General features: G+C 39.2%; 2 protein-coding genes across 10 annotated transcripts in view; one reads left to right on the forward strand and one right to left on the reverse strand.

The window, feature by feature from the left end:
• tbck (TBC1 domain containing kinase) lies at positions 1-22,499 on the reverse strand. The gene is made up of 26 exons (XM_088419045.1): positions 22,329-22,499; positions 21,834-22,027; positions 21,670-21,742; positions 21,388-21,502; positions 21,253-21,326; positions 20,954-21,095; positions 20,821-20,881; positions 20,693-20,754; positions 19,091-19,152; positions 18,620-18,768; positions 17,303-17,441; positions 17,134-17,233; positions 16,948-16,994; positions 15,737-15,866; positions 15,552-15,650; positions 15,427-15,489; positions 14,580-14,706; positions 13,751-13,801; positions 13,608-13,691; positions 12,863-12,948; positions 10,647-10,683; positions 8,360-8,521; positions 3,668-3,834; positions 2,504-2,664; positions 1,041-1,200; positions 1-202 (listed from the first exon to the last, which is right to left on the reverse strand). The coding sequence occupies exons 2-26, from the start codon at positions 22,024-22,026 to the stop codon at positions 92-94; spliced, it is 2,655 nt and encodes an 884-aa protein (XP_088275171.1). The 5' UTR covers position 22,027; positions 22,329-22,499; the 3' UTR covers positions 1-91.
• The window catches only part of aimp1a (aminoacyl tRNA synthetase complex interacting multifunctional protein 1a), an 11,339-nt gene continuing 2,242 nt past the window's right edge, over positions 17,815-26,911 (forward strand). Inside the window, exons 1-9 of one of the 9 annotated variants that reach the window (XM_088419057.1) lie at positions 17,815-17,976; positions 20,708-21,082; positions 21,693-21,784; positions 21,851-22,043; positions 22,793-22,868; positions 23,840-23,948; positions 25,208-25,338; positions 25,497-25,610; positions 26,054-26,212. In XM_088419057.1, coding sequence (XP_088275183.1) covers positions 25,233-25,338; positions 25,497-25,610; positions 26,054-26,212 — 379 coding nt within the window. In that variant the 5' untranslated portion in view covers positions 17,815-17,976; positions 20,708-21,082; positions 21,693-21,784; ... (2 more) ...; positions 23,840-23,948; positions 25,208-25,232. The other 8 variants (XM_088419058.1, XM_088419056.1, XM_088419054.1 and 5 more) reach the window with 8 other exon arrangements.

Here is a 26,911-nt window from a genome sequence, read left to right on the forward strand (position 1 = left end):
GAGTTGAGCAATTCTTTTTATTCATGATGCTATCAGAAAAAAAGACAAAGAATATGTACATAGTCTTTCCCAAGCGACTCCATCGTTTGGTTCAGATCTGAGGGGAAGGGACAGTCAGGAGTCCCGTGGGCTTCAGCTTGTTGATCCCTCCGTCTAGGATGCAAACTCGTGGGAAGTTCACCTTGACAAGGTGTGCGGCAAACTAGAAGGAAAGAAAAATGGGACATTTACAAAAAAAAAAGTGTAGGATATCCGCAGTGGGTGTTTCTGGTATGCGCGTTACATGTAGCCGCACAAAACAACATTTCTGAGGGGCAGCAAAGTAAAAAAAAACAAGTAAAAAAGCATGGCATGTCTTGTAGAACTAATTTCAGCAAATGCATCACAAATATACATTTGAATAAGTTTGCCATAAAGTTTGCTACACTGGCAGCTCCACACGTCTGTGGTTTTAACTGCAATTTTTGCAAAGGTGTCCAAACTATGGCCCGGGGGGCCATTTGCGGCCTGGCATCCACCTTTTTACTAAAACTATATTTTGACATGGCCCGCAATGCTAGCTTCCACACCTGGGTGCAGGACCTCTAGTCCTGGCTGACCCGCGACCATGCCAGGGAAACTAGATCCGATATTTAAATACGGGATTTACATACATTGAATTATGCAGATGTTTTTGCAGTGTTCTACGGGGCTCAATTTTGTTTCCAACGTATAATTATAAACTTTGGACAGTGAAGTGATGTAACGTTACATCAAACTTGCACGCGGGCATGAATGTTTGCATGGCGCATATCTGTTTCATACAACAACTGGGCGGTGTGACGCATGCAAGATAACCACAAATGACGACACACTTTCAAAATATCCAGGAAACGGACTTGTTTGATGCAAGAATATGAAGTCATCTGACTTTAAATGACATGACCACATAAGAAAAGAATCCCCATGTTACAATTTTGGGATTATGACTTATTTAGAAGATTTATGAATGTACCGCCAACAAATGTATTTCAAATTCACGTTTGTAATTGGTTCATTACCACAGCAGCGCTTTTCATGGCGTGGCTAACGATGACAACAACCCGTCCTTTGTAGTTCTGTAGGATTCCCGTTGCTGGACATTGCAGCACCTCGTCATCGCTGCCGAAAACCGTGCTGAAAGGAATGTTGAAGCTGCCGGACATGTGACCTCTGCTGAAGCTGGTTGCCATGAGGTTAAAGGTCTTTTAAAACCAAGATTCCGCTCCTAGACTAAATCTGTCAACAAAACCAGTCGGACAAAAAAGATCTTTAACAATTGCAATTCTTCAGGGTGAAACCTATACTCTTCTTCCTTGGTCTGAAATTCAAAACTGCAGTATTGTAATTGCTCTTCACCTAAAGTAGAAGTAGAAGTATTATATATACAGTAATTCAAGCTCGCTCTGAGAATCACGGCGGAAAATGGCGAACCTTATAAGGTGAATGAAATGAATGCCAGTGCACCATTAAAAAAAAAAAAAATCAGATTTGGCTAACTGGCTGATTGGTTTAAACCAGGTGTGACAAACTCATTTTAGCTCAGATGCTACAGGGAAGACAATTTTTTCTCAAGTGCGCCAAACTGGTAAAATCGGGGTAGATGACTTAAAAACAATTAGTGTCACTTATATGTATTTTGTTGAGCTGCACGCCGGCCTGGTCCCATTTCCCAGCAAATAGCAACAGTCAACTGTAAATATATGCTTTAAAATATATAAATTAAGAAGTAAATGATTAAATAAACAATTAGAACATAAATATATAATTGAAGGAAAATGGCCCAATCAAAATATGTGGTTGTAAAACTTCTTTTCAAGGAGTACAGTGAAGTGTAAAGAAAATTAAACAGAATAAAATGTTGGTGTAGTGCCTCATTTTGGACACTGGGTGGCACCCACATAATGACATACATAACAGAATAAGTCGTCATAATGTCACATCAAATACGAAACCGCTTTGTGCTAACTGCTGAAATGTAAATAAAGTAAATTAAGTTTAAAAAAAAAATACACGACTGAGCCGAAAAAAAAAGATGCTAATGCTAACATGAATGCTAGTGTAGTGTTCCATAGTTCAACCAGAAAGCATGGGGACTAGTCACTTCCACTTGTGGCTTACATTGCTCGTCTGGGCGTTACTTGTAAAAGTAGATTTTTGGTTTTGACTTTTGGATAGTGGACTAATGGGTTCGGCTTGATTTATTTATTATTATTTTTTTTTAATGCTTCCCAAAATCATCTCGCAGTCCGAATTAAACCTCCTTGAGGGCCGAATCCAGCCCACGGGCCGTACGTTAGTCACCCCTGGATCTTAGATCGCTGATTAGATGATAAGAACAAGTTCTAAACAAAGATTTATGATTTGAGTAGAGGAAACAAACGAGTCTCCACGCTCGTGTCACAGCTTATGCACATTTCCTGATGATGAAATCTTTTGAGGAAATTGATAAAGAGCATATTTCACAACACCCTGGCAAGGATACTCCTCTGCGCTGCGGATGTCAACGGCGATAATTTTTGGCCTTCTGGCTTTGGTCCGGTTATTTGTGGGGTATGACATCTCGCAGAGGTCGATGAAGTCTTCCGCCGAGATGCGGGGGGACGCTTCAGCTTTCAGCTCCTGCAGCACAAGAGGTTCCCGAGACTGCAAAGGAAATTTGATGATTAGACCTGCTACCGCTGAAGGCACTACAAGTTTGTGTATAGTGAGCTATATTGGCACAGGGTTAGTCTCCTCCTTTAGTTTTTCTTAAAAAATAAAATAAAAACGGACCTTTTATTAGAACATTATTAGAACATTCTGGATGTTTTCAATTTTAATTGAAGTAATATACCAAAGAATCATTTACGAAAAGGTTTACCTCATGAATAAAACATTCTGTGCAAAATGACAGACACAATAATAGCTACAGGTTTTAAATAGTTACATTACGTAATATATGACGCAAACCTAATGTTCATAGCTTGTGCATAACTGCGTAAATGCGACTATTAAGTAGTTAGTTTGTAAACATGTCTTTCCATTCTGCAACTTGTGGAAAACCATCCATGACTCAGCTTATTTTCAAATAATCGACTTCTAAAATGTCAAATTAAGTAATGCCATTCATTGCCCAGATCTACGATTATTTTGGTCAGTGTTGAAATCATGATTATTCATCACAATTATTCCTCATGTTTTGTGAAGCATGTCAATTAATGCCCATTTTTAAACAAGCAGTATATAAACAAGGCCTCAAAGCTTGACACTTACAAATAATAATAATAAACTACTACATTACTTGAAAAAAAAGAAGCCTATATAGAACCAAGCATGTTGTTTACGTTTAAGCATATTTTTAATCAATTTATTTGCCAATTTTTCAAAATGGGTGTCAATTAACAGCCAGCACTGTATATATTAGGAATCAGGTGAGAAACCCGACGCCATTTCACACTGGTAAATAATATATTAGCAGATTTTGTCATGCAACAATGTGGGAAACATTGCCCCCTGGTGGTAGAATGACTTGATTTGACATGTAAGGTAGTCGGATTTTTAAAAGTTCATATCGCCTAGGATCAGCTTAATTAATCGTGACCGCCAGTATTGTGATCGCGATTAAAATTTTCTTAATTGCGCAGCCCTACCCAGCTCCAATACTCACTAGGTCCGTCTTGTGAAAATCCTGGTAGTCAGATGAGTAGTATGTTTTTCCAAAACCGTTGTCTCCAGAGACCTTTGGTGGCTGCGCATGTTGTCTGTATGTTGCACTTTTTGGCGTCCAGAAGAAGAAATTGCTGGATTCACGGACACAGCGTTCGATGTCAATTTCTAGAAGGGGGGGTGAACAAATTGAACCATTAAGCCATGAGGTATTTATGATAATAAGTCTGCAAAACATCTACCTGAGGAAACAAAAAGGCAAATAAACTAGTGCCATAAAAAGCTTCCCTGGGATTGAATAAATTAATTGTGCGCTGAGGTTATTGTTGCAGAATAGTGTGCATTATGACTGGCTGTAGCCAGCGAAGCCGCTGCTGATTTAGACTAACAACGCAGGAGGCTAAACAAACACTCATTACAAAACTGGCTTGGGAAACAGGAAATCACATTCGATTCAAAAACATTGAACTGTCATCTATAATGCAGGTATACGATATTTGCAAGATTAAGCCCATGTTTGCTAGATCTATTTATCCATTCTCCAGAGCTACTAATTCTCATTAGGGTCGCAGGCCTGCTGGTGCCTATCCCAGCTGAATATGGGCAGTAGGTGGGGGACACCCTGGGCTGCTTGTCGGTCAATTGCAGTGCTTAAGAATCTGAAATCTTAAACGGTTCTTGTGCCACGCCCGCTTTAGGGGTTTAGGAATCGCACGCTAAATTTAGGACCATATTTGAAGGCCCTCATTCAATCCCAAAGACGTATTTTTTACTTTTTTTTTTTTTTGAATGAGTTAAAGGTAGGTGCAGATTTTTGATCCGGTGCATTCAAAATTATCATTGGTGGACTATGTTGACTGATATTAACCCTTTAAAGGCAGATTTTTGGAGGATGCATATTTTGGGAGGCGGTAGGGCTTTTAGAGCTCCATAGTTGGGGAAGGTTTTGTGTTGGTGGGGTTTCCAACTGATTTATCATAATCGGGAATCGGACTGTATTTAGAGAGTTTTACAGCACTCTGGACTTTTGCGCGGGTACAGGAGGGATCGTCACCTAGCCCATGACTTAACGCCCATCAGAATCAGCCATGTGATACACGATAGCTCATGTTTAAAAAAACACTGTATAAGAGAAACGGAATCCTGCCAACGCCAGCAATGTGATTCCTTTCCTGTGCACGTACATCAGAAAAATGCAATTAGTCCTTCGAATGTGCCCAGTCAATCTGTATGAGTAAACTCCATGTCATCGAAGCGCAATAATAATAGCTTTGGTTTGTTGTTAGCTGTCAAATCTCCAAGCGGGAGCCTATGAGTTCTGTGCCCACTTCCTCATAGAAAGACAGATACTAATGTTCCGTGAAGGGAAATGCTACTGCTGCTGCATCATCAGTAAATACCCCAATGCTCGACCGCCAATCGATGACGTCCCTAAACAAGAGAGACTTACGGCGGGGATCACTCGAGGCTACGGGCCGAACTAAATGAGATTGATTGACCGCAGGTGTCAGGCCGAGATGTATCGCATGCTCGCGGGCACGATGTTGTGCACTGATTTTCAGATTTTATTTTTCAATGAAAGGTTGTAATTATGACACACTCACGTGATCAAAAAAAGGGTGCTTTTATGAAAAAAATACAAATTCTATTTACCACCCGCATTTGCTTTACATCCGCAATTTCCGCAAACATTACATTTAGGTACCCGCAGTTATCATTATCATCATTATTTTCAACCAATAGACAATCAAACATTACATTTAGGTACCCACAGTTGTTATTATCATCATTACTTTCAATCACTTGCAGACTTTACATTGGATCCTATAATAAAGCATGTCACATGCATTTTGATCTTAAAGTTGTGGTCAAATTAAATCGAAGGAGAAATTTTGCCATGAAAACCTCTAATCTCACAGCCCAATACTGTAAACAAAAGGAGTTTGTGGAATACATGGAAAATTTAGCTCCTCTAGAACAGCAACTTCAGATTTTATATGAAATTTTTGCAGGTGTTATCAAATCTAACCTAATTATCTTTAAATGCCGTGACAGGAATAGTACATTTTATTTTCAAATTAAGAGCAAAGTAATCGGAACATGAAACAACCTATTGTTACATTTATGTTGCCTCCTCTTCAAGTGTTGTATGCTTTAATTTTGTGACGTTGGATACAGACGCACATTGTCATTAGTAATAAAAATTTGCAGAAGATGGAAGTGATTGTCACACAAGTTACCGTAGTTTCCGCACTATAAGGCGCACCTAAAAGCCTTTTTTTAAACTGATGGCGCGCCTTATAATCAGGTGCGCCTTATATATGGAACAATATTGAGATTGGGATTCGTAGATAGGGAATGAAGCAATAAAGTAAGCTTTACTTGTTTCTTTTGTGTGTTTACAGTTGAACAAGTTTGGCCTTATTGACATTGAGTTATTATGCTATTGAGAGTTTAGTGTTATTATTTGAGTTGTTGTTATTACTTTGAGTATTACTATATTGTGATTGAAAAAGTTTTAAAATATGTCATTAACTGAGGGTGCGCCTTATAATCCGATGCGCCTTATACATGGAAAAGGTTTTAAAATATGTCATTAACTGAGGGTGCGCTTTATAATCCGGTGCGCCTTATAGTGCGGAAAATATGGTATATTCTGGAGTTGCCGAATGAAATATGCCTGGAAGTCCGAAAATTCAATGAATCAGACGTGGATGGCATAGCGCGCCGCATTAGGTCTTTTTATTTATTTATTTATTTATTCATTTATTTTGCAATGGTTAGAGGGTCCTTGGCAGAAAAAAAAAATCTACAGACTTCAAGCTTGGCAAAGGAGCAGGCCGCAATCTTCGCCTGAAATATTTTCCCTTTATAAGGAGAAGTGCCTTTGCCTTGCTTTCATTACTCAGACACATGTGCATGTTAGCTTGTAAATAAGCGTTGGGGTTGGCAACCGGGGAAGCAGGAGGATCATTGTTGTTTTTTGTTTTTACAAAAACCAGAAAGCGAGGCCGGCAGCATTTGGCAGTGCAAGAGCTTTGAAATGGAAGTCACCCACTGAACATTTAGAGCACTGAGCAATCCTGAAGGCAACAGTAGCATTTGTGGTTCAATATTACCGCTGATTGGCTACTTGACCGCAATAATACCGCCTTCTACCTGCTTTTGTCAATCAAGTCAAAACGCGGCTCATTTGTCAAGAAAGTTTATCCCAAAGCAGAAAACGCACTGTGCGGCGAACGCCAATCGTCTTCAAATTTTTGTCCGTATAACTGGAGCGTTTTGGTGCTTGGGGCGGCCTGCTTGCATCTCATTTCCACACAGATGCACATTGAATTTGCAGCAGCAGATAAGGAGGATTTCACGGAGGAGGGATGCTAAGTGCTTGCAGTGCTTTTGTGAACTCTGGCTTCAACTTGTGTGTGGTTTCAGGGCGCTTTGACAAAATCGGTACCCCAGTATAGTGGTAGTAGAACATGTTTGGAAAGAAAAAGTGTCAAGATTTTATGTTTTTAAGTTCTTGAAAAATGTCTTCGTGAGTACAGTTTCCATTTTCATTGTGGGAGTTACAGTAAAACCTCTACAACAAAACGTACATGTGCAAAAAAAATCCCCCAGTGTGAAAAAAAAAAACAAGCCAGCACTTGAAGACAGGATAAAAATAATAAAGACGAAAGACGGATGAAGCAAAATGAAAGACATTATGCAATAAATTGATCTAAGGATGAAAATGAATGCTTATTGGAGATTTGGCAATTCTATTCTTTTTTCCTTTTTTCAATGTTGGATGGTTTTGTTCATTTTTAATCACGAAACAATACAAAATTAACAAAAATAATTGGGAAATAAATTTTAATTGGGGAAAATATTTTTGTAAAACATTTTTTTATTTGATAAATTGATAGAATATTCAATAGAATAATTATTTCTAAAAATATTCGTCAAAGCCAGCCCTACTTGTAACTTGTATAATTTACAAAAATTATGTCAGATTTTTGTTTAACGTGTTTTTTTTTTTTTTTGCTAGGCTCGACTTTTTGTTAAATTTTACGTGCTGTCTCACTAATTTAGCATTTTATTCTTTTAATCGTTAATCACTAAAAAACAGTTCAGTAAACCAATTAGGGAAAACACTCTCAATTGTCTGGAATATTCAATAGAATAATCAATCGTCACTATTTGATAGTGACAGCCCTAATTTTAATGTTGTTAATGATGGTGCCACTTTGAGAGTTAAGTACTGTATTTTCTGCACTATAAAAGCCTTAATTTTTTAAAAAAAGCTGATGTTGCGCCTTATAATCAGGTGCGCCTTATATACGGATCAATATTGAGATTGGACTGATAAAATAAGCTTTACCTGTTTCTTTTGTGTGTTTACAGTTGAACAAGGTTGCTCATATTGACATTGCGTTATTATGCTATTGAGAGTTTGGAGTTATTATTTGAGTTATTATTGTTATTACTTTGAGTATTACTATATTGTGATTGAAAAACTTTTCAGATATGTCATTAATTGAGCGTGCGCCTCATAATCCGGTGCGCCTTATATAAGGAAAACGTTTTAAAATGTGTCATTAATTGAGGGTGCGCCTTATAATCCGGTGCGCCTTATAGTGCGGAAAATACAGTATTTTTCAAGCGGTACATGGCGTGAAAGGTTTCACCATTGCCAATACATTTTATTGGTCACCTGGCAGGTCAGAAAAGAGCAGGATGCACTCGTTGAAGCCATTGGCGAGAAGGCGGTCCCTGAGCTGCTGCAATATGGCCATGCCGATGCACAAGGGGTACGACGAGTTCCCCAGCAGCAGCGTGTCCCACAGGTGGAAGATCTTGTGCAACGGGAATACATCTGCAGAGGTGGGTGCAGATAGAGAAAAAAAAAAAAATCAAATTCAGCAGCATGCAAGACAACGGGATCGGGGCCACAATGAAAACACTTTGTATATAAAAAGGCATGATTTGCATATGTGAATTATACATTGGCTAAACCCAGAAACGAAATGTGCTGAGGAAAGGTTGCCCATAGGGAGTTTTCATGTGGAGGTGGTTTTCTGGCAGAATATTTAGCATGGTAGTTCTATTTTTTTTTTTTTACGTGAACATTTTCACATTTGAAAGCGATCTTCCACCTGTTTGGATCCCCTGCGGATGCACCGAGGCATTGGGCTTGCAGTCAGTGTGGATACATATATATTTATGTATGACGAGAAGATGACCCTGAAAAAACGGCCGATGCTCGGAAGGTGGGCATTAGCAGTCAGAGCGGGACACCTTAATACTGGACTTTGCCTCAAGGGGGTGAGAAGGAGGTAAGAAGGTCATGTTTCACACTGCTTTCCACCACAGCTGCGCTCTCAATGTGTGTGCTGCACATGCTGGGTCACATTGTGGAGATGAAACCAGAAAAGACATCTAGTTTGGACAATGATGGTGTTTGTATCGTTTTTCTCCGAATAAACCAGCATGATTCTGTTACGATGTCCTGATGCCCAGATTTCATTGAAGGGTTTCTCCCTCCCCCCTCCAAAAAAAAAAAAACAACACCATTTTTTTCCCCATTTTCAAATGGGGGTAGGAGTACCCCTGGGGGTAAATGAAGGTATATCGGGGGGGGGACGTGAGATTTTGAACAGGTTTTCTGCGGGTGTCAGCAAATGTGACGTTATACTTTTTATACGGTTACCAGCTCAGCCCTGAGACTCGGAGGTCAAGTGTTCAATTCCTGGCCAGGTCCGACAGAAGTCAATTTAAGAGGTTGCGTTAAGAGTTTGCTGCTGCTCACCGCCTCCTCATGGAATGGGTCAAACGTGGAGAATACATTTCACCTACTTACGTATGCGGCAATGGTACTTTCACTCTAACAATAACGGGTCATTTTTATTTCTGAAAAAAGGGCGATTTGATTGGAACATGAAACAAATCATTGATAAATTGTGTTATTGTGACTCTCTTGCAAAAGGTTTTATGCTATTACTTTTTTAAGCTTAATATATTTTGCATTGATTTTTCATTAGTGATGCAATTTCTAGCCAACAACCCAAAAATAATGAAATTATGTTACACGAGCTATCTCCCGGAGTAAATGTAACTCCAACAATGTTGTACACACACACACACACACACACACACACACACACATATATATATATATATATATATATATATATATATATATACACCGTATTTTCCGCACTATAAGGCGCACCCTCAATTGACATATTTTAAAACTTTTTCAATCACAATATAGTAATACTCAAAGTAATAACAATAATTCAAATAATAACTCAATTGCATCATAAGTCAATGTCAATATGAGCAACCTTGTTCAACTGTAAACACACAAAAGAAACAGGTAAAGCTTACTTTTATCCCTTCATTCTCCATCTATGAATCCCAATCTCAATATTGATCCATATATAGGGCGCACCTGATTATAAGGCGCACCATCAGGTTTTTTTATTTTTTTTTTTAAAGGCTTTTAGGTGCTCCTTATCGTGCAGAAAATACAGTGTGTGTATGTGTGTGGCTGAAAAAAGTGATTTAACAGGGGTACATCTTTGAGAAAGGGTTAAAAGAATTTAACGCAGCTGCTCCATTGGCTTTAGTCATCAAAAACGATTTTACGAATTAATCAGTAAACTGAATAAAGGTCAAAGAAAGATGAAAAATAAGTTCCCCGGTGGAGCCTCTGACCTTTTCAGTCTCATTCATTCTTTGCTCCCCAAATGGAAGGAGACTCCCAGAGCCTCTTGATGCTAATGGACTTTTTTCATTGCCTCCATTTCCATCTGTAGCTCCTTTCGCATGTCTTATAAAAGCTGGATTTCTTTTTTTTTTTCAATTGTTCGGAAATAAACAACGCAATGCAATGAATAGCAGATTTGAGCACCTACCGCTGTTAATGAGGGCTAATATCAGAAATGATACCAACATGCAGGATGCCTGTGCAAAAAGGTGACGTGATAATTACTCACGTGTGAACATGGTCAGGAACCAAGGAATGGCATACAGCTGTTAACGTAAGACAAGTGGGAAAACATTAGTGCGATAAAGCAACGTTCATTCTGCGCAATGTGCTGAAATGAGCATAATGAAACAGACTTTAGTCAGTGAATTAACTCTGCTAAGCCCCGAAGGAACAGACAGCAAAGCGGAATCAAAAACTGCTGACTCGGATTCTGATTCACAATTAATCTCATTATACCAATTTGTAATCTTTCTATTCCGCCCCAAAGGACCGCCATATATGCTAAATTAGGGTATATGAATACATTGCGAAGCCGCTAATGAAGCACCTGGATGCACTACACCTGCCAGATGTGGGGAGGGGGTTATCGTTGGGCGTGGACAGCTGGCGCTTATCTGGCCGCCTCAGCTGAAGATAAGTGAGGAAGGGGGAAGCTGAGGAGCACGCCGTTGTTTAGCTCGGCGCACGCCGGCGATAAGCGGCACCGCCGGCCGCAGCCTCGATTTCATCCGGCAGAAAGGCGTGTTGGCCCAGATTGAATTAGCGGTAGCATAAATGATACACCAGGGAGGGGGAGATGTAGCCAAATGGAAAATGACCTGAATTAAACCTCTGGATACGTTTTGTGCGGGGTCTGCTTTTAGACTCGGGATTTATTGGAAAGGACATGCATGCTACAGCAGTACATTGAATTATAACCTTTGTTTTTGTTTTGTTTTTTAGCTTTGCGTAATAGGTGCCTTTTTATCGATATAAAAACACCCTAACTAAAGCTGTCAAAATTACCGTATTTTCCGCACTATAAGGCGCACAACATTATAAGGCGCACCCTCAATTAATGACATATTTTCAAACTTTTTCAATCACAATATAGTAATAACAAAGCAATAACAATAACTCAATAACTCTAAACTCTCAATAGCTTAAGAACTCAATGTCAATATGAGCAACCTTGTTCAACTGTAAACATACAAAAGAAACAGGTAAATCTTACGTTATCACTTCATTCCCCATCTACCAATCCCAATCTCAATATTGAGCTTTATAAAAGGCACACCTGATTATAAGGCGCACCATCAGCTTTTTAAAAAAAATTAAGGCTTTTAGGTTCACCTTATAGTGCAGAAAATACGATAACTGACAACTATTTTAATAATCGAGTAATCGTAGAGCTGTAAGTGGAAACCATACCAAGCAAGGAGCGCCATCCATTGACATCAAATACGTTTTTAATAAAGGAAAAAGGGCAGATAAAAGGGTTTAAGAGAAAAAAAATGTTCTGTCACTATGCTTGAAATTGGATAGCAGGTTCTGTTTTTGAAAAAGGCTTTCATTAAAAATTCAAATCGTCAAGTTTCTGAATTAATTGATTGTCATGGAAACTAAACTTTTACAGCTTATATCTTTTATTAGTAATCAAAATGAGACGTTTTCTAACATCTGCTTTTACTTTACCGCAACAACCAAACCATGAATCGAATCTTTAAAAAAAACAAAAAACGTTTTTATTTACTTATTATTTAATCGAGGTACTTAAATTTCCAGAGGGCTCGTTTCAGTTGCTCAGCTGCGGTTGGTTTAACAAAAAAAACGGTATCGTATTTTTCGGACTATAAGCCACAACTTTTTTTCTCATGATTTGAGCCCTGCAGCTTATAGTCCAGAGTGCAATATTTACTGTGTTGTGTTGTTTTTTTTCAACTAACCACCAGGAGACTATCCAGCAGTAAAGCAAATATGTGTATCTAGTCAAGGTATCAATTTGTGGAACAACTATGAAATAGAAGTGAAAAAATGTGAATCAATGCCTGCTCTCAAAACGGGCTTTAAAAATAGCGTTAAAAAACAAACAATAATGTGTAAAACGAATACGATTTTGGATAAAAGTTTGTTTTGTTTCATTTGATATGCTGTCTATGTGATTGTATATATGTATGATTTTATATTTGAATTATGAGCAATGTGTTTATATGTTCACACTTGCTATAGGTGGGCAATTTAAAAAATAAGGTTTAAATCTTTCTACGTAAATATCTGATGTCATCTGCGTCTTATTGTCCGGTGTGGCTTATAGTATAAAAAAAATGCGGTAAATAAATCCCAAAGATGTTGAAGAGATAGTACAATCTCATACATTTTTGTGTACATTATTCACAGATATGAAGCTGCATGTTAACAACACAAACTGGCCAAATAAAAACAAGTGAATGCCTGGATTCTTACGTCGGGGATGAAGCCGATGTCGTTCAGGTGGTTGCTGAGCTCGGGGTCATGGAAGGCGATCATTTGCGAGAAGACGGTCAGGTACTCTAAGAAAAAATAACACTCGGTTGTTGAAATACAACATTCGCTTGTCCGAAATGCCTTGGCCGAGATGAAGTAATTTCATCGGGGGAGAACAACGGTCCCAACGTCTGGAAGATATATAGTCTGTCAATACGTTTGTTCGGGAGGAGATTGGCATAGGGAATTGAAAGCTAAACAGTAGCAGACCTTTTTTTTATTGCTTAACCTTGGATTTATCATTTGTCCATGTTGGCAGCAAAAGAATGCTTTTTTTTATTATTATTATTATCAACAAAAGAGCTCTGACCAGACAGATAAACATAAAGATGACTCCCTGGACAACCTAAAAAGGGAGCGAGATGATAATAGTCTAGTTTGGGGCTTTTTATCAGTCACGCAGGAACTGTTTTTAATGCTGTTTTATTTATTTCCCTATTGCCACATGATAGGGCACAGCTGTGGGAATGCATTAAGGGGGTTCAAATTCTTTTTTTTTTTTTTGCAGTTTTGAAACAACGCAAAAAAAACGCAATCAACATTGAGCAGCTGTTTGGAAACTGCGATCATTTGCTTTTGAACGGAGCACATTTGGAGGCTTTGTATTTTGTTTTCCACTTTTAGCAGCTCAACGGGATCAATCAGTATCACGAGACGTCTAATCGTTTTTTTTTTTTAATCTCACCTTGGATGACGTGCGAGTTGTCCTTCAGGAAAAAGTTGTAAAGGTATTTCGGGATGAAGGCGGACATGCAAGCGTACGCCAAGGCTATGGAGAACAAAAAATCAAAAACAAGCCAAACACAGCAGAAATTTTGGATTTCTTACCTTCATTGTTAAAATTCAAGTAAAGAAATGGGGCGCAAAGTGAATCCAGACCTAAAAAACAAAAAAATTTCATCGATTGTGAAATATAAAGCAATTGCAATACGCTGCTAAAATGAGGTCAAGTTTTATAGGAATCAGAAATGAAATAAAATCTGGTTGACATCTTGGCTAAAAGTGGTTGGAGTTGGCAAATTTTGCTTCCAAATCAAGTACATCATCTTTATCGCACTTAGATGATCTGAAGAAATATGCGAGCCAAAAAATGATGTCATGACAATAGGTTCAGAAAGTGAAAGTCAAAATATTGCATGATTTTTTTTCTGGGAATAATATTGCATTTCTTCACTAAAAAAAAAAATCGTAATTTTACCATAAAAAAAATAGTTGGATCGTAACAAGGTTCTCAACAGCTGCCTCAAGTTTTTGCTTTTAACTTATTCAATCACAAAGATTTTTTTTACTTGTTTTTCAAGGGTCTTGACATTCAATCCCAAGTATTTTTTTGTTTTTATGTTTGACTATTCATTCCATTTATTTTTTAAGCGTTAATCTTTTGAGACAAATAAAAATGAATTAGTATTGTAGGTTGAATGTCTGGGCAAAAAAAAAAAAATAGTGTGGTATGGAAAGTAGATGACAGGGAGTTTGCAGTCAAGGCAACTATACGTACCGTATGTGACAGGACTGCCCCCTTGTGGCCAATTAAATACTCCGCCACAAGATACCGAATGAGTCACAAAAACGGTGAATGTTTCCCGAGGTGCGGGAACTTCAATGATGACGCATATCAAAAGATGGGCTTACAAGCATGTGCCTGAGTTAGACTGACCTTGCCAGTAGACCAGGTCAGGATGGGAGACCACCCAGGCTTTCAGGAGACGTCTGAACTTGACGTGCCCCTGGGGCGAGGACAGCAGCTCGTCGTACTGGTGACAGCGCGGGATGTCCACCTCGATCTGTGAGCCAAAAAAAGAACATTTTACTTTAAGTTCTGAAAGAGTGGCAGGGAGTCAGATCATACAAATAATTATAAAAGATTTTTCAATTATTTATACTTGAGGTTTGGGACGTTTACTCCCTGCGTTTGAAGATAGACACTTAGGAAACAGGTTAGATTTGATGATCTGAGCCGTGAGTGTGTCCTTTTTTGTTGAAAGCAAATGAAAAAATGGCCATCCCTTGTGATTGATATTTTGCCGCTTAATTCATTCTTCACAAAATCCAATTTTTCAAGTCAACACAAAAATGGTCTTGACAGATTTTTATGTAGCTCCACTTGTTGATAAAAGTATACAGTATTCTGATTCGTTTAATAAACAGCAAAATCCAACAGTTTTTAGCCATCTCGGGGGCGGCCATTTTGTCACCTGCTGACAACTGAAAATGACACATTTACTCTGGTGATGACCAATCTTCATTTGCAAGCTGTGCTGTGATTGGTCGTTACCTGAGCAACTGTGATGTCATTTTCAGTTTACAGCAAGTGGCAAAATGGCCACCCCAATATGAACAAAAAGGTAGATTTTGCTGCTATTTTCATATTCTACAAAATAGATCACAAATGGAAATCCATTTTTTTTAAACTAACAGAGCATATGATAAAGAAAATTTTAGGGATGCCTTCCCCTTTAAGTAAAATCCGCAGTACCGGTGTCGATGCTCCGCCGCGCTGTTACCTGTCTGTCAGTTGGAATGGGCGTGTCCTTGTCGATACTTTCGTACTTGGCCTGAATGTCACCCTAGACAAAAATAAAAGGGGTGCATATTTTGGCTGGCATCCAATTTGGGACATCTTTTGTACCTCAATACCCAGCAGTGCGGCCCAGGCCAGTCCACGTACAAGAGGGGGGATGTCAACCCTGGCCTCTTTGTACACCAAATTCTTCTTGTAAGGATAAGCCTGAAAGCATTAACGCATCTCATATGAATTATGTGATATTAGCTATTAAATTTAAGAGGAACCTTGCGTCAACCTATGAGTGAGACCTTGAGGAGCCTGTCGAAGAGAATGACGCGGATGAGCTGGTACTCCGTGTCCCTCTCGCGGATGATGAGGGGTAGCGTGACGGTGGCCGACAGCTCGTTGGCGCTGTTGGAGTGCGCCAGGCTCGATTGTCTGGGGCGAGCGGATGAGGACGTACGGGGTGTGATGTCATTACTCAATGTCAAATGTGCATGCGTGTAAGAGGTACAGAAAATTGAAAGTATCATATTTTCCGCACTATAGGGCGCACCGGATTATAAGGCGCACCCTCAATTCATGACACATTTTAAAACTTTTCCCATATATAAGGCGCACCGGAGTATAAGGCGCACCCTCAATTCATGACACATTTTAAAACTTTTCCCATATATAAGGCGCACCGGATTATAAGGCGCACCCTCAAGTAATGACATATTTTCAAACTTTTTCAAACACAAAATAGTAATACTCAAAGTAATAAGTAATAAATCTTTTAGGTGCGCCTTACAGAGGGGAAAATACGGTAATAGGTATTTATCACATATGCTGTTTCGGTCAATTAAAATCCCAGTGAAAATGGTGAGGAAAAATTAGATGGGAAGCTATGGAGTAAGATTGCAATCTATGAATACAACTCTCCTCTATGCACAAATTTCTTGTGTGAATTAGCGCCCGTGGGTATAAATCTTTTCCTTGGATTTGAGTTACAAGGAAGAGGAAGGAATATGGAGCTTTCTATAGCTTGTCACGCTTCAATGTTAACTCATTCACTCCCAAAGACGTATTTTTACGTGTTTTTTTTTTTTTATATATATTTTGTCATGTTTTTTGTGTTAGGCTTGAGAGGGGTCTAAAATAGGCTGGCTGAATGAGTTAAAAATAATATATGTGCACATTTAGTGATGGTCAAATGACACTTGTGGACCATTTGGAGTTTCATTTTCGTTAGCTTCTGTAACAGCTATTGACCTTACATGGCAGAAAAAAACACTATTTTAGAGAATCCTTTGCTTGATCCTCATATGCTGAAGTAGAGTCCAATTAAAAAAAGATTAATGCAAGTGATAGTTGTATTTTGCTGTCGCAGGTTTTTGATTCTAATGCACACAAATGACAGAGGTAAACAATTCAAACTCTCACAATTTAATCATACTCACAAACGGCTACAAACGGTTAAACATGCATACGCCTTTTCGACAGCGATCTTACTCCTTAGAATGCGAGATCAACTTACTCGTTCTCCAGCAGAGGGAAATAAGCTTCTCCTGCATCCTTAAGTCTCTGGAAAAAAAAAAAAAAAAAAAAAGGTTAGATTATTTTTCAAAACAATTCGGCACAAATACACAGTTGACAGACATTGTGTACAAGTAATAAATACCGTGTACAGAGATATTTGATACACTCTTATTGTTGGTCTTACATTCCTGAGCTGGCAAAGGGAAAGGGTCACGGTGGTGTCATCCAACAAAAAACTGCGATCTCTGCCCTGTCCGAAAGACTCTCCATCCTCCAGCACAAAACTGTGTATTGACACCGAACGAGATTGCTCAGTCTTGTGAACAAACTAACATGGATGTATGCTACCGTACTTGGGCAGAGTGCAAATAGGAGGTTTGGATTGGATGATCTCCTTGTTGGTCAGCTCCTTCTCAAGATCGCCCCCTGCGAGGCACCACAGGTGGTACACCTCATTGATGGCCCTCTCTGAGAGGTAATCGTCGCCGTCGCCTGAAAGCAGCACAAGCAAAGTCGTTATTACTGATTTCTTCTGAGATACGTACATATATACATATTATATATCCATATATATCTATATATTGACTGAATGTGCAACGAAAAAGGCATTCATCTTTTCATCTTCAAGTTTCATATTCATTCCTCGTATTTGATTTACATTTCATGCCAGATAAATGAGCATAAAAGTGGAAATTTGTTGGTCCCAGACTGATTTCACAAGAATGACGATATTGAGAAGGGATCAAAACGTTACGTTATTACTATTACAATACATTATTAGAGTACATAATTATTCAAAAGGCATTTCGAAACTACCTCATTTTTTCACTTATTTTCTGTGGTGGGAGGGGCATGTCGTAAACAAAACATCAAACGCCGTCGTGACACAACTTGCTTTAATGCACAAATGAAAGCATTAAATTTAAAGTAGAAAGACTCTGAAGGAAAGATACCCCGAAACTGACGAGTAATTACGTTTGGATTATTCGCTAATATTCGGATGACATGGTGATCTGCCCGCTATGAGGTGAGTGAGGAGCAGCTTGTTCGTCCAGTGTAGGCACTGCTGTACATTTGTCTGGCTTCTATTTGATGTCATGCTGAAGAATCATCATGATATTTTTGACTTTTAAAAGTCCCTTTGTCAATTTATGTAACCATTTTATGAAATGATGTTCGAGATGAGGCACTTTTCGTCATTCTGTGGCAACTTCAAAGGGACTCGCTAGCTAGCTTGTCAGATGAAAAATCTCCTTAAACTTTGCAAGGCATCTGCTAATTTCATATTTTCATGTGCTTTGATTACAATATGAACTTTTTGGAAGTGAAAGTCAAGATCTTATGGAGGTTGCTATTGTACAAATCCAAAACTACATATCTGCCGAAAATTCTTATTCATGCCAAAAACTCAATTTCCCTGACATCCGTCTTGTTTTTGTGAAAACAACACACACAAGAGGTTTCTAAATTAGTAGGGACATCGCATTACCCTAACCTTAACCTTTCCACTCTTAATACGATGTTCTTATCAAAACAAGAATAATAACAACTTCAGCAACCAGAATCTTTAATTATTTCAGGTCTAGCCTAGGAGAAACATTTGACACACGCGATAAGTGAGCACGAAAGGTGAAATATCAGCATGCGCGGAGCGAGCATTCGAGGCCAACCTTTGCAAAGGTCGCCAATGTCCTCGGGGAGCTCCAGATGTGCACAGCGTAGCGATGACGAGAACAGGCTGACAGGTTTTCGGAATGGCGCGTAGAGGCACGACACGCCATGGAACGCGGGGTCCCCCAACAGCTCGGCTGGGCTAAGCCTTGGGGTTGCACACGCAGCATCTGTTTCTTGATGTCATTTGTTTTCATTTTATATTCTAGAACATCTGAAGGTGGCAATTTTGAACAGCTTCTGAATTTGTTTTTTTCTTAATTGAATGTTGGGCTGTATCATATACTTCTGCAGAACAAACGTTTTGCCCTAAGAGAAGCTAAAAATTCAGATATGGTAGTAAAAGGGTGCGTACCTTCTTATTACTGTGTTTTTTAAGTGTAGTCAAACTTACAATGGGAAATGCTTTGAAATTATTATTAGATATTCAAAAAGCACGGGGGGGGGGGGGGGGGGGGGCGATGACATACCGTTTAGAAGGCAGGAAGGTCAAGCATTTGCGCAGCAACACTAGGATGTTTTCAGGGAGCTCCTGTCAAAAGGATTCAATCAGCCAATCAAAGGAGTTTTTAGAGGGCGGGGGTCAAATAAAATGTTTAGCGCAACTGTTTGCAATAAAAAAAAACAGCATTTTGTTCATTTCATTTTAGTTATAAGAGTCACTAAAGCACATGTTTTCTAGATGTCCGGATTTTTTTTTTTTTTTTTTTTTTTTTTCCTCGTGAGGTGGATTATCAACACGCTCCATCCTTCTGCTGCAGGTCTGGCCCTTTTGTCAAATTTGAGAACCATTTGTGGCCCGTGTGTCAAAAGGTTTGCCCACTCCTATTTTACAGCAAAATTCAGCACAAAGTGTACTTTTGTTTTTTCTTGCCATCACAGGAGGATACCGCAAAAGTAACTACAGAACGGGAAGCGCAACTGAACTTTGAGGAAAGCATTTGGCCCGAGCGATCCAATTTCAACTTATTGCGACATAGAAAAAGCGGCAAAAAGTTGAGCAATAATGAAGGGCATAGCTGTGGTTAGAGCAGGAATCTCCCACTGTGTAATCGCCATTGGGTCAAACAAATCAAAAGTTAACAGGGGCAGTCAACACGGCATTCCGATTAATATTGTGTTTGTGGAATATAAATCAAGCGGCGAATATCACTCGTTTTTATCCATCTCAAGAGGAAGACATTTTGTCACTTGCTGTCGACTCGAAATGACATCACAGCCGTTCGCGGTTCAGATATCAACCAAACACAGCTGACCTGTTTTCTGACTTTGGTCATGTGAAACTTAACAAATCCTGAACAATTTTCTGTCAACGCTTAAAGTGGATTAAAACAGGTTGATTTTGCTGTTTATTGTATATGCCACAAATGCATCGCTAATCCCAAACTTGTTTTTAACTCCAATCGTTATCGGAAAAGGAAACGTTTAGAGGGCCAGTATATTCAGCATTTTCAATCATCTCTCAAGGCCAACGGAATATTGTGTGCTAAGTCTATAAAAAAAATGGGTGCTATCATGAAAGATTGACTTCCATTCCTTACTTTGAATTGCATGTAGGTAATAGCTGTGTTGTAAGTGGGGAAACGCAGCCATTCAATGGTCACAGTTATCACTATAGTGCTCAATTGGCTTATATTTAGTAAGCATTAGTCAAGGGTGTCAGCTACCCTCCATAACAAAACTTATTTAATGAAAATTGTATGATTTATAATTGTTATTATTATTTTAAAAGACAAGAATTCTCATCCATGGCACTAAAACAAATAACTTTAACCCTTTACTGGGCACAGCGGCCGCTTTCGGACGCTAGTCTTGTTTGAAAGCGTCCGTAACAGTCATTGTTTTACCTACATTTCTCAAAAATCATGAAAATTCTTGCTTGTTTAGACCTTAAAAATGGAAAAATGTGTGCCCAATAAAGGTCGTTTTTGCCTGTTTGGACTACAGTCCGAAAGTAACCACTGTGCCCAGTAAAGGGTTAGCACCTAACAGCTAACTAGTCGAACAAATTATTTCTGATAAATGAAATTGTAGCTTTAAGCGCAACATATTGATGTCATCATGTTCTGTACCTTAATGTTTTCCAGGCAGCCATGCTCTTCGGCAAGGACCGTGACTATGTCGTCCATGCAGCCTAGAAAGGACACAACTTAAGATGTCTGACCCATTTTGTATCATTCCTAGAAGAAGAATGGCTTACCCAGAGTTAGAATAAACTTCAGTCTCTCGTTTATGTCAATGTTATGCAGCAGCCGTCGACCCTGATCCAGCAGAAAAAAAAAGTGAGGCAACAAGAATCGCATGAATGTAATCTTATGGAAAAACATTCTTACAGCACACAGTTCAAACAGCAAAATGCCAAGGGACCACACATCAGTTTTGGGTCCCGAGGGTCGCGGAGCTTCATCGCGGAAAGGATCACTGGGGTGAAAGGAGCCTTGCGCAATCACCTCTGGAGCAAGGTATGATGGGTACCTATGAGGATCGCACATTTTGAAAGTTTGTCTTTAAGGTCTAGTTATTATTAGAATGGTGTACTTTAATGCCATCTTGTGACTTCTTTATGCAATTACACACACAGTGACATTTCCTCAACATTCCCCTATATGGTAATTCCAAAAATTTTACAGACCCAATTGGAAAGTCCACATCAGCACCGCGATCGGTCATGTGATAGAGGCCAAACTTTGCCAGCTTGACATTGCCCTAAAAAGAAATACATGTTAAAATCGGCTCACAGAATAAAAAAAAGAAGCAATAACGTTACCTTGCTATCCAGGAGCACATTGTGCACGCTGAGGGCCCTATGCACCATACCATATTTGTTCATAAAGGCCAGACCTTCCAGGACCTCATAAGCGATCTGCAGAACCCGCTTTGGGCTGAACACACACATTAGTGTCTCTCACACACCATGCCAATTGTTTATCATAATAATTGTATTGAATTGAACGGATTTATTAACATTTTAACTGCAAAATCTAAATGGCTTTTATTTAAAATCAGAAAAGCCCAAATCAATACTATAGACTTTCAAGCAAATTCCAACCTGACTTTGTTCCCCTCTTTCAGAAAATCACTTAGACTGCTCTCATGGTGTTCAGCAACAACGATGAGACGTTCTGCATGGAGAGATAAAGACAACGCACAAGAAACATGTCTGGGTATGCTCAGTCACGTAAATTGCACAAAGTTTTATTTAAGAAAACGTACCATGTTTTCCTCTGGAGATGTCTACGTACTGGCAGAGTCTGGGATGGGTGACGGTCTTTAGAATCTGGAAGCGTCCCAGTATTTTGATGGAGTTGGGGGTCAGGGGGAGGCCATTGCTACCACACACATCATGGGGAAGCGCTGAGGCGAAGAAGGTAAAAGCCCCCAATTGGGCATCCTTGAGGGGCTGCATCCTGCATCATCATCCAGGTAAATGTCTCATTTTAGTGGCATTTAATGACACACAGTGATCCTTGGTACTGTGTGATATTAACGCTGCAATTTCGTTTCTTTCGTTTATATTAAAAATCCTGCTTTGATAAACACACACACATTTGCAAAAGGCGTTTTGATATAAAATAGAGTGGTTTTAATTTGAATCAAGAAGTATTCTATCAGCGCAGTGTACGTCGATGATGCTCGTCAACATACATCCACTGAACACATCATAAAAATGTCGCTTTCCGGCGAAGAAATACAAAATGGTCACGTTACCTGCGAAAGATGTCTCTACTTCTCTACTTCATTGTATGGGTCTGTTCGCCCGAGGACATGACCGACATCTCGATAAAAACAATAGTTTCATTAATGAGGTCGGATGTTATCGCCATGCAAGGAAAGCAGTGAACGTGATCGGTGACGTCATAATTGTGCGACAAAAAGGAAGTCAAAAGTTAGAAGTTTACATAGGTTTGACGCACAATTACTGTTATTCGGGCCAAATGAAGATTTTTTTTTTAAGTCCGTGGTTTGGACAATGGTCTCCCCTCTTTTTGATTCTATTTAAAAATGTCATTTTGTGGTAATTACTAACCGGCTTTGTTTCGGTGAGCTGTAAAAACAATGTATATAGCATTTACCTTGAAGTTATTGCATGTCAGGGGAGCCTCCGCATGGTATACAGATCTGTGGTACTGGGCCTAATTTAGCATCCGTGCCGCATGCCTGTGCGAAATTAGTGTTGCAAGACCAAGTGGCAAACCTCCGCCGACGCTCGTGGAAACGTGTAGAGGTGAACGCCGACAGTCCATGTAAGTTTGATCTATTTTTGTGTTTCATACCCTAATTTAGTTTGATTTCATTTATGTAGTTTTACTAGCAGCACAAATAAACGTCTATCGCAGCGCCTTTGGATCAATTTCCGTGGTTTGTTGACAGCTAGCTATTGTAGTTTCTTCTCTGCAACAATTTGTTTATATTAAATCCCTTATGCGTATTTCCCTATTATAGCTAAAGGTCGTCGTAACATCACAAAGGACTAATACGTTAGGTACCTTTGAAGTCTACATGCATCAATGTTAGCAACAATCCCAAGAATTTATTATCATATACCCAGACATTAAGAAACAATAATATATGTATTAAAAAATAATAAGATGTTCCTGCTTTGACGCGTATGACCTATATGGTCAAGCAAGTCTAAATTTACAAACCATTGAAGGGTTGTGTGGCTATTTATAGGGTGACATTCATTTTGTATACTCAAGATGGTGCTATGACTGCACTTTCGCGTCACACAAGATGTAAATAATTTGTCCTGGTTCGTATTTAGTCCGTATTTACAGATGGAATGAGTAACAAAAGCAAAATTGATTTGTATGTGCGCCACGGTCTGTGTTTACTATGACCTGTTTAAATGCGTATCCAAATGAGTTCAGCGTTCATGTGGCCTGCCCCGCTGGCCCTGTTTAAATTAAATAAAAGGAACGCTTTGATCCTTATTTAGCGTTTTTTTCTATCAGCTGCGGCGCTTAAATGTTTCTAATTTTCCACGGCCTTCAGCATTCTTTTTCATCCCGAGCCAGCTGTTTTTTTATTTGTCCAGCACCTCACATTTAATTTTAGAGCTTTAGCTTTAGTTAAAAAACAAGTAATTGGACATGAGACTTTTTAAAATAATGTATATCATTTGAAGTGCTACTTTTTTTGTCCTCGGAGTAAACAACTTATTTCTAATGGTCCATTTGAGATAGGCTTGTTAATCGTTTATCTTTCTTTGCACCTAGTGGACAGAGGTCACCTTTTTTCCCCCCACTTCAGGCATCCAGCCAATTGGCAAGAGCATGCCAGAGAAATGATAAAGAGTGAAGACTTATGACCAATTGACAGTCTGCAGTGAGTTTAGGTCCTGGTTCTAAGTACCTTGTTTTTCGGCACAGAAAGTGTTAAATTCAAAGAGTGAAGAGCCAGATTCTATAACATGATTTTTTTTGTGACCCAGTAAAACAAAGGGTGTTTGTCTGGGCTTTGTTTTTTAGCTTATTGGATTTGTTGTATTCAATTTGCAGAAAATCAGTTTAGAGATGGCAATTTTCTTCAATTTATCTAGTTTAAGGAAGCAACCTATTACAATATGTTGTACAACAATTTTTAGTTTATGGCTCCCTTTTCTTGACTTGGGTTTGAACATGAAATTGTTTAAAACAAAAGTAAGGATCAAATCTAGCTGCGGATTTGCATGTACTAATGTAATGAAGTGATTTTGCATTTACTTGGTTTTCAAAGTCATCTAAGTGAATTCGTAGCTGCATTTTGGATAAGTACAATTTCCAAACTACGACTAGGGGAGCCATTTGCGGCCCACCATCCGCATTTTGGTGGTAAGACAAATACTAAAATAACGTTTTGACATGGCTCGCAATGTTTTAAAATGTCATAAAAATGATTGATGGTAAACAACATTCTGAATGTGGAAAAAAAAAAGAATTTGCCTCATCCCCTTTAACAGAAAGCCTTGCCGTAGCAGTTTTTAAATAACGTTGATAAACAATGTATAATTGCTTGCTTGATTTGTCTTTTACTATATTTATTTTTCTGTAGGCGGCATCTATCTAGCACGGACACTTTCATATAGCCAAGTTACATACATGACTGTATTAAAAAAAAAAAAATAAATAACTGAAACCACATTATTCGAGGCCCATCCTTAGTAATAATTAGAGCTATATGCTAACACTAATTGGTGTAACTTCACGCATGGACAATCAAATATGTAAGCATTCAGTCCATGAAGTAATGTTTTGGCATTTGCTACATTAATTCATGTTAGGGAACATGTCAAAGGAATTTGAAACCACAAAATAGACTCTATGGGCTATTTGTAGTCTGCAGAGAAGCAAAAATTACCCATGCGCTATTTATAGTTGAGAGAAGCGCAAACTACTCAGTTTCACTTTGTATGTGTATGAGGCACATTCAAAGACCACCACCCAAACAGGACATTGCTTATGGAGATGAAAAAATGTCAACAACTTGACTAAAACAATACTTCAGTAAATGATGCCAACATACTTTGATTACTCTGCGAAGGATAGTTTCAAATGCCGAACCGTGAATTTGCATGTATTCAACTGTATAATCGATTTTCTTGTCAGGTTTGTTCCTCGCGCCTTCTTCAGAATGTCAAGTCCTAACCCCTTGGCGAGGCTGGAGCAGCGAGCCGCAGAGGCTGACCAGATCATCGAGTACCTCAAACAGCAAGTCCAGCTGCTCAAGGAGAAAGCCAGTAAATCCTTTTAAATCATCCGACGTAATAAGCCATATCGTAATGCAATCGAGAGCCGAGCCGTATTTCACCTGGTAGTTATGCGGAGGAGCACTTCCTGAAGTTTGCACTTTTTGTGCAGTTGCGGGAGACGTTATCAAGAGTTGACTTCCTTGTAGGCGTCCAGGCTAGCATCAGAGAGGAGAAGAAACTGCTGGTGGAAAATGCCAAGCTCAAGCAGGACATAGAGGACCTGAAGAAACAGCTGCTGGACAAAGAGAAGAAGAGGGGAGGTAAAGTCCCATCGGCCTTACTGTTCATCCACTTGCGCTGTTAAAAAATTACACTACTGGAAATATGGAAACAAAATTACATTGCAGGGTGTTGAAATATAACTACCTTGGATTGAATTACTTGACCTAAAAATGTAATAATACGTCTTTGGGAATGAACGTGTTAATTGTATGAATAATTTCTGGCAATAGATGCCCATTTTGTGACTCAAGAACTTGCCCTCCAAATTCCCACATTTCTTTTAATAGTCTGTGATCTCAATGGGATTGATGTTTATGCGTAGTGCAAAAGTTTGGATATTCATCTGTCCATTATCTGTAGATGCTTATCCTCACACTGGTCACAGCAGTCCTCAGAGAGTAGGCGGGGGACACTCTGTACCGGTTACCAGCCAATCACGGGGCTAGTTTTGATATACGCTAATATTTTTCTTTTCCCGCAGTGCGAGACGTTCCAATGCCATCAGCGGAAGTCTGCGTCAATTCCAATGGCAGCGCCCCCCAACCCGGCGGTCCTGCGCCCTCTGTCACCTCCGGCGCCGCTGTCCAGACTCCTCCCCCTAAAGACGACAGCCACAATAAGAAGAAGCCAGAGAAAAAAGGTGACAGATTGCGCACTCCAACATTCCTCCTGTTATTAATCCTTTTGAAGTCGCGACCGCTGATGTCCGTCACGTCGCACGTCACAAACTGCGGGTGCGCGCTTTACGACCAAGTTATTAAAAGTGACCTTTCAACAATGTTTAAAGCGCTCGGCCGCATTCGAAACACGCATTTCATCTCGGAACGTTCGCATTTTTCATATCAGGTGTTGATGTGTTGGATTTGATGCCACGGAAAGCCCCGTCAATAGAAATCTGCTGCGAATTTATTGCGTTGCGAGTGTTTCAAATAAGTTTACATTACAGAAACGCAACAGCTGACTTTCATTAATCTTCAGAGGTTACCGTCATAATGCTTTTGAACTTTTCACATGAAATCAAGACAACATCCTCGTGCTGGGCATTGGTGGCATTCTTCACTTCATTGGATTAGTTTAAATATTAATCCAGACAGATGCCTCCGTTTTGTTATTTATTTTCTTGATAAATGAGAGGTTCACTTCTTCTATGACAATCTCTAAGAATATTTTCGAGTAAACATTTCCTAGAAACTTGCGCTGCACGCTTTTGGTTAAACTTGCATGAAAACACTCACAGATGCTTCTGTTCTAAACATGTCAGAATTACAGTGGAACCTTCAAAGTGGAGTGGAGTGCATTTTGTCATGGCGGTTCAAAGTCAAAGTCAAAGTCAAAAGTT

The sequence above is a fragment of the Hippichthys cyanospilos genome, chromosome 7 (genome assembly GCF_059441005.1).
Source record: "Hippichthys cyanospilos isolate Australia breed blue-spotted pipefish chromosome 7, RoL_Hcya_1.0, whole genome shotgun sequence".
Lineage (NCBI taxonomy): Eukaryota > Metazoa > Chordata > Actinopteri > Syngnathiformes > Syngnathidae > Hippichthys > Hippichthys cyanospilos.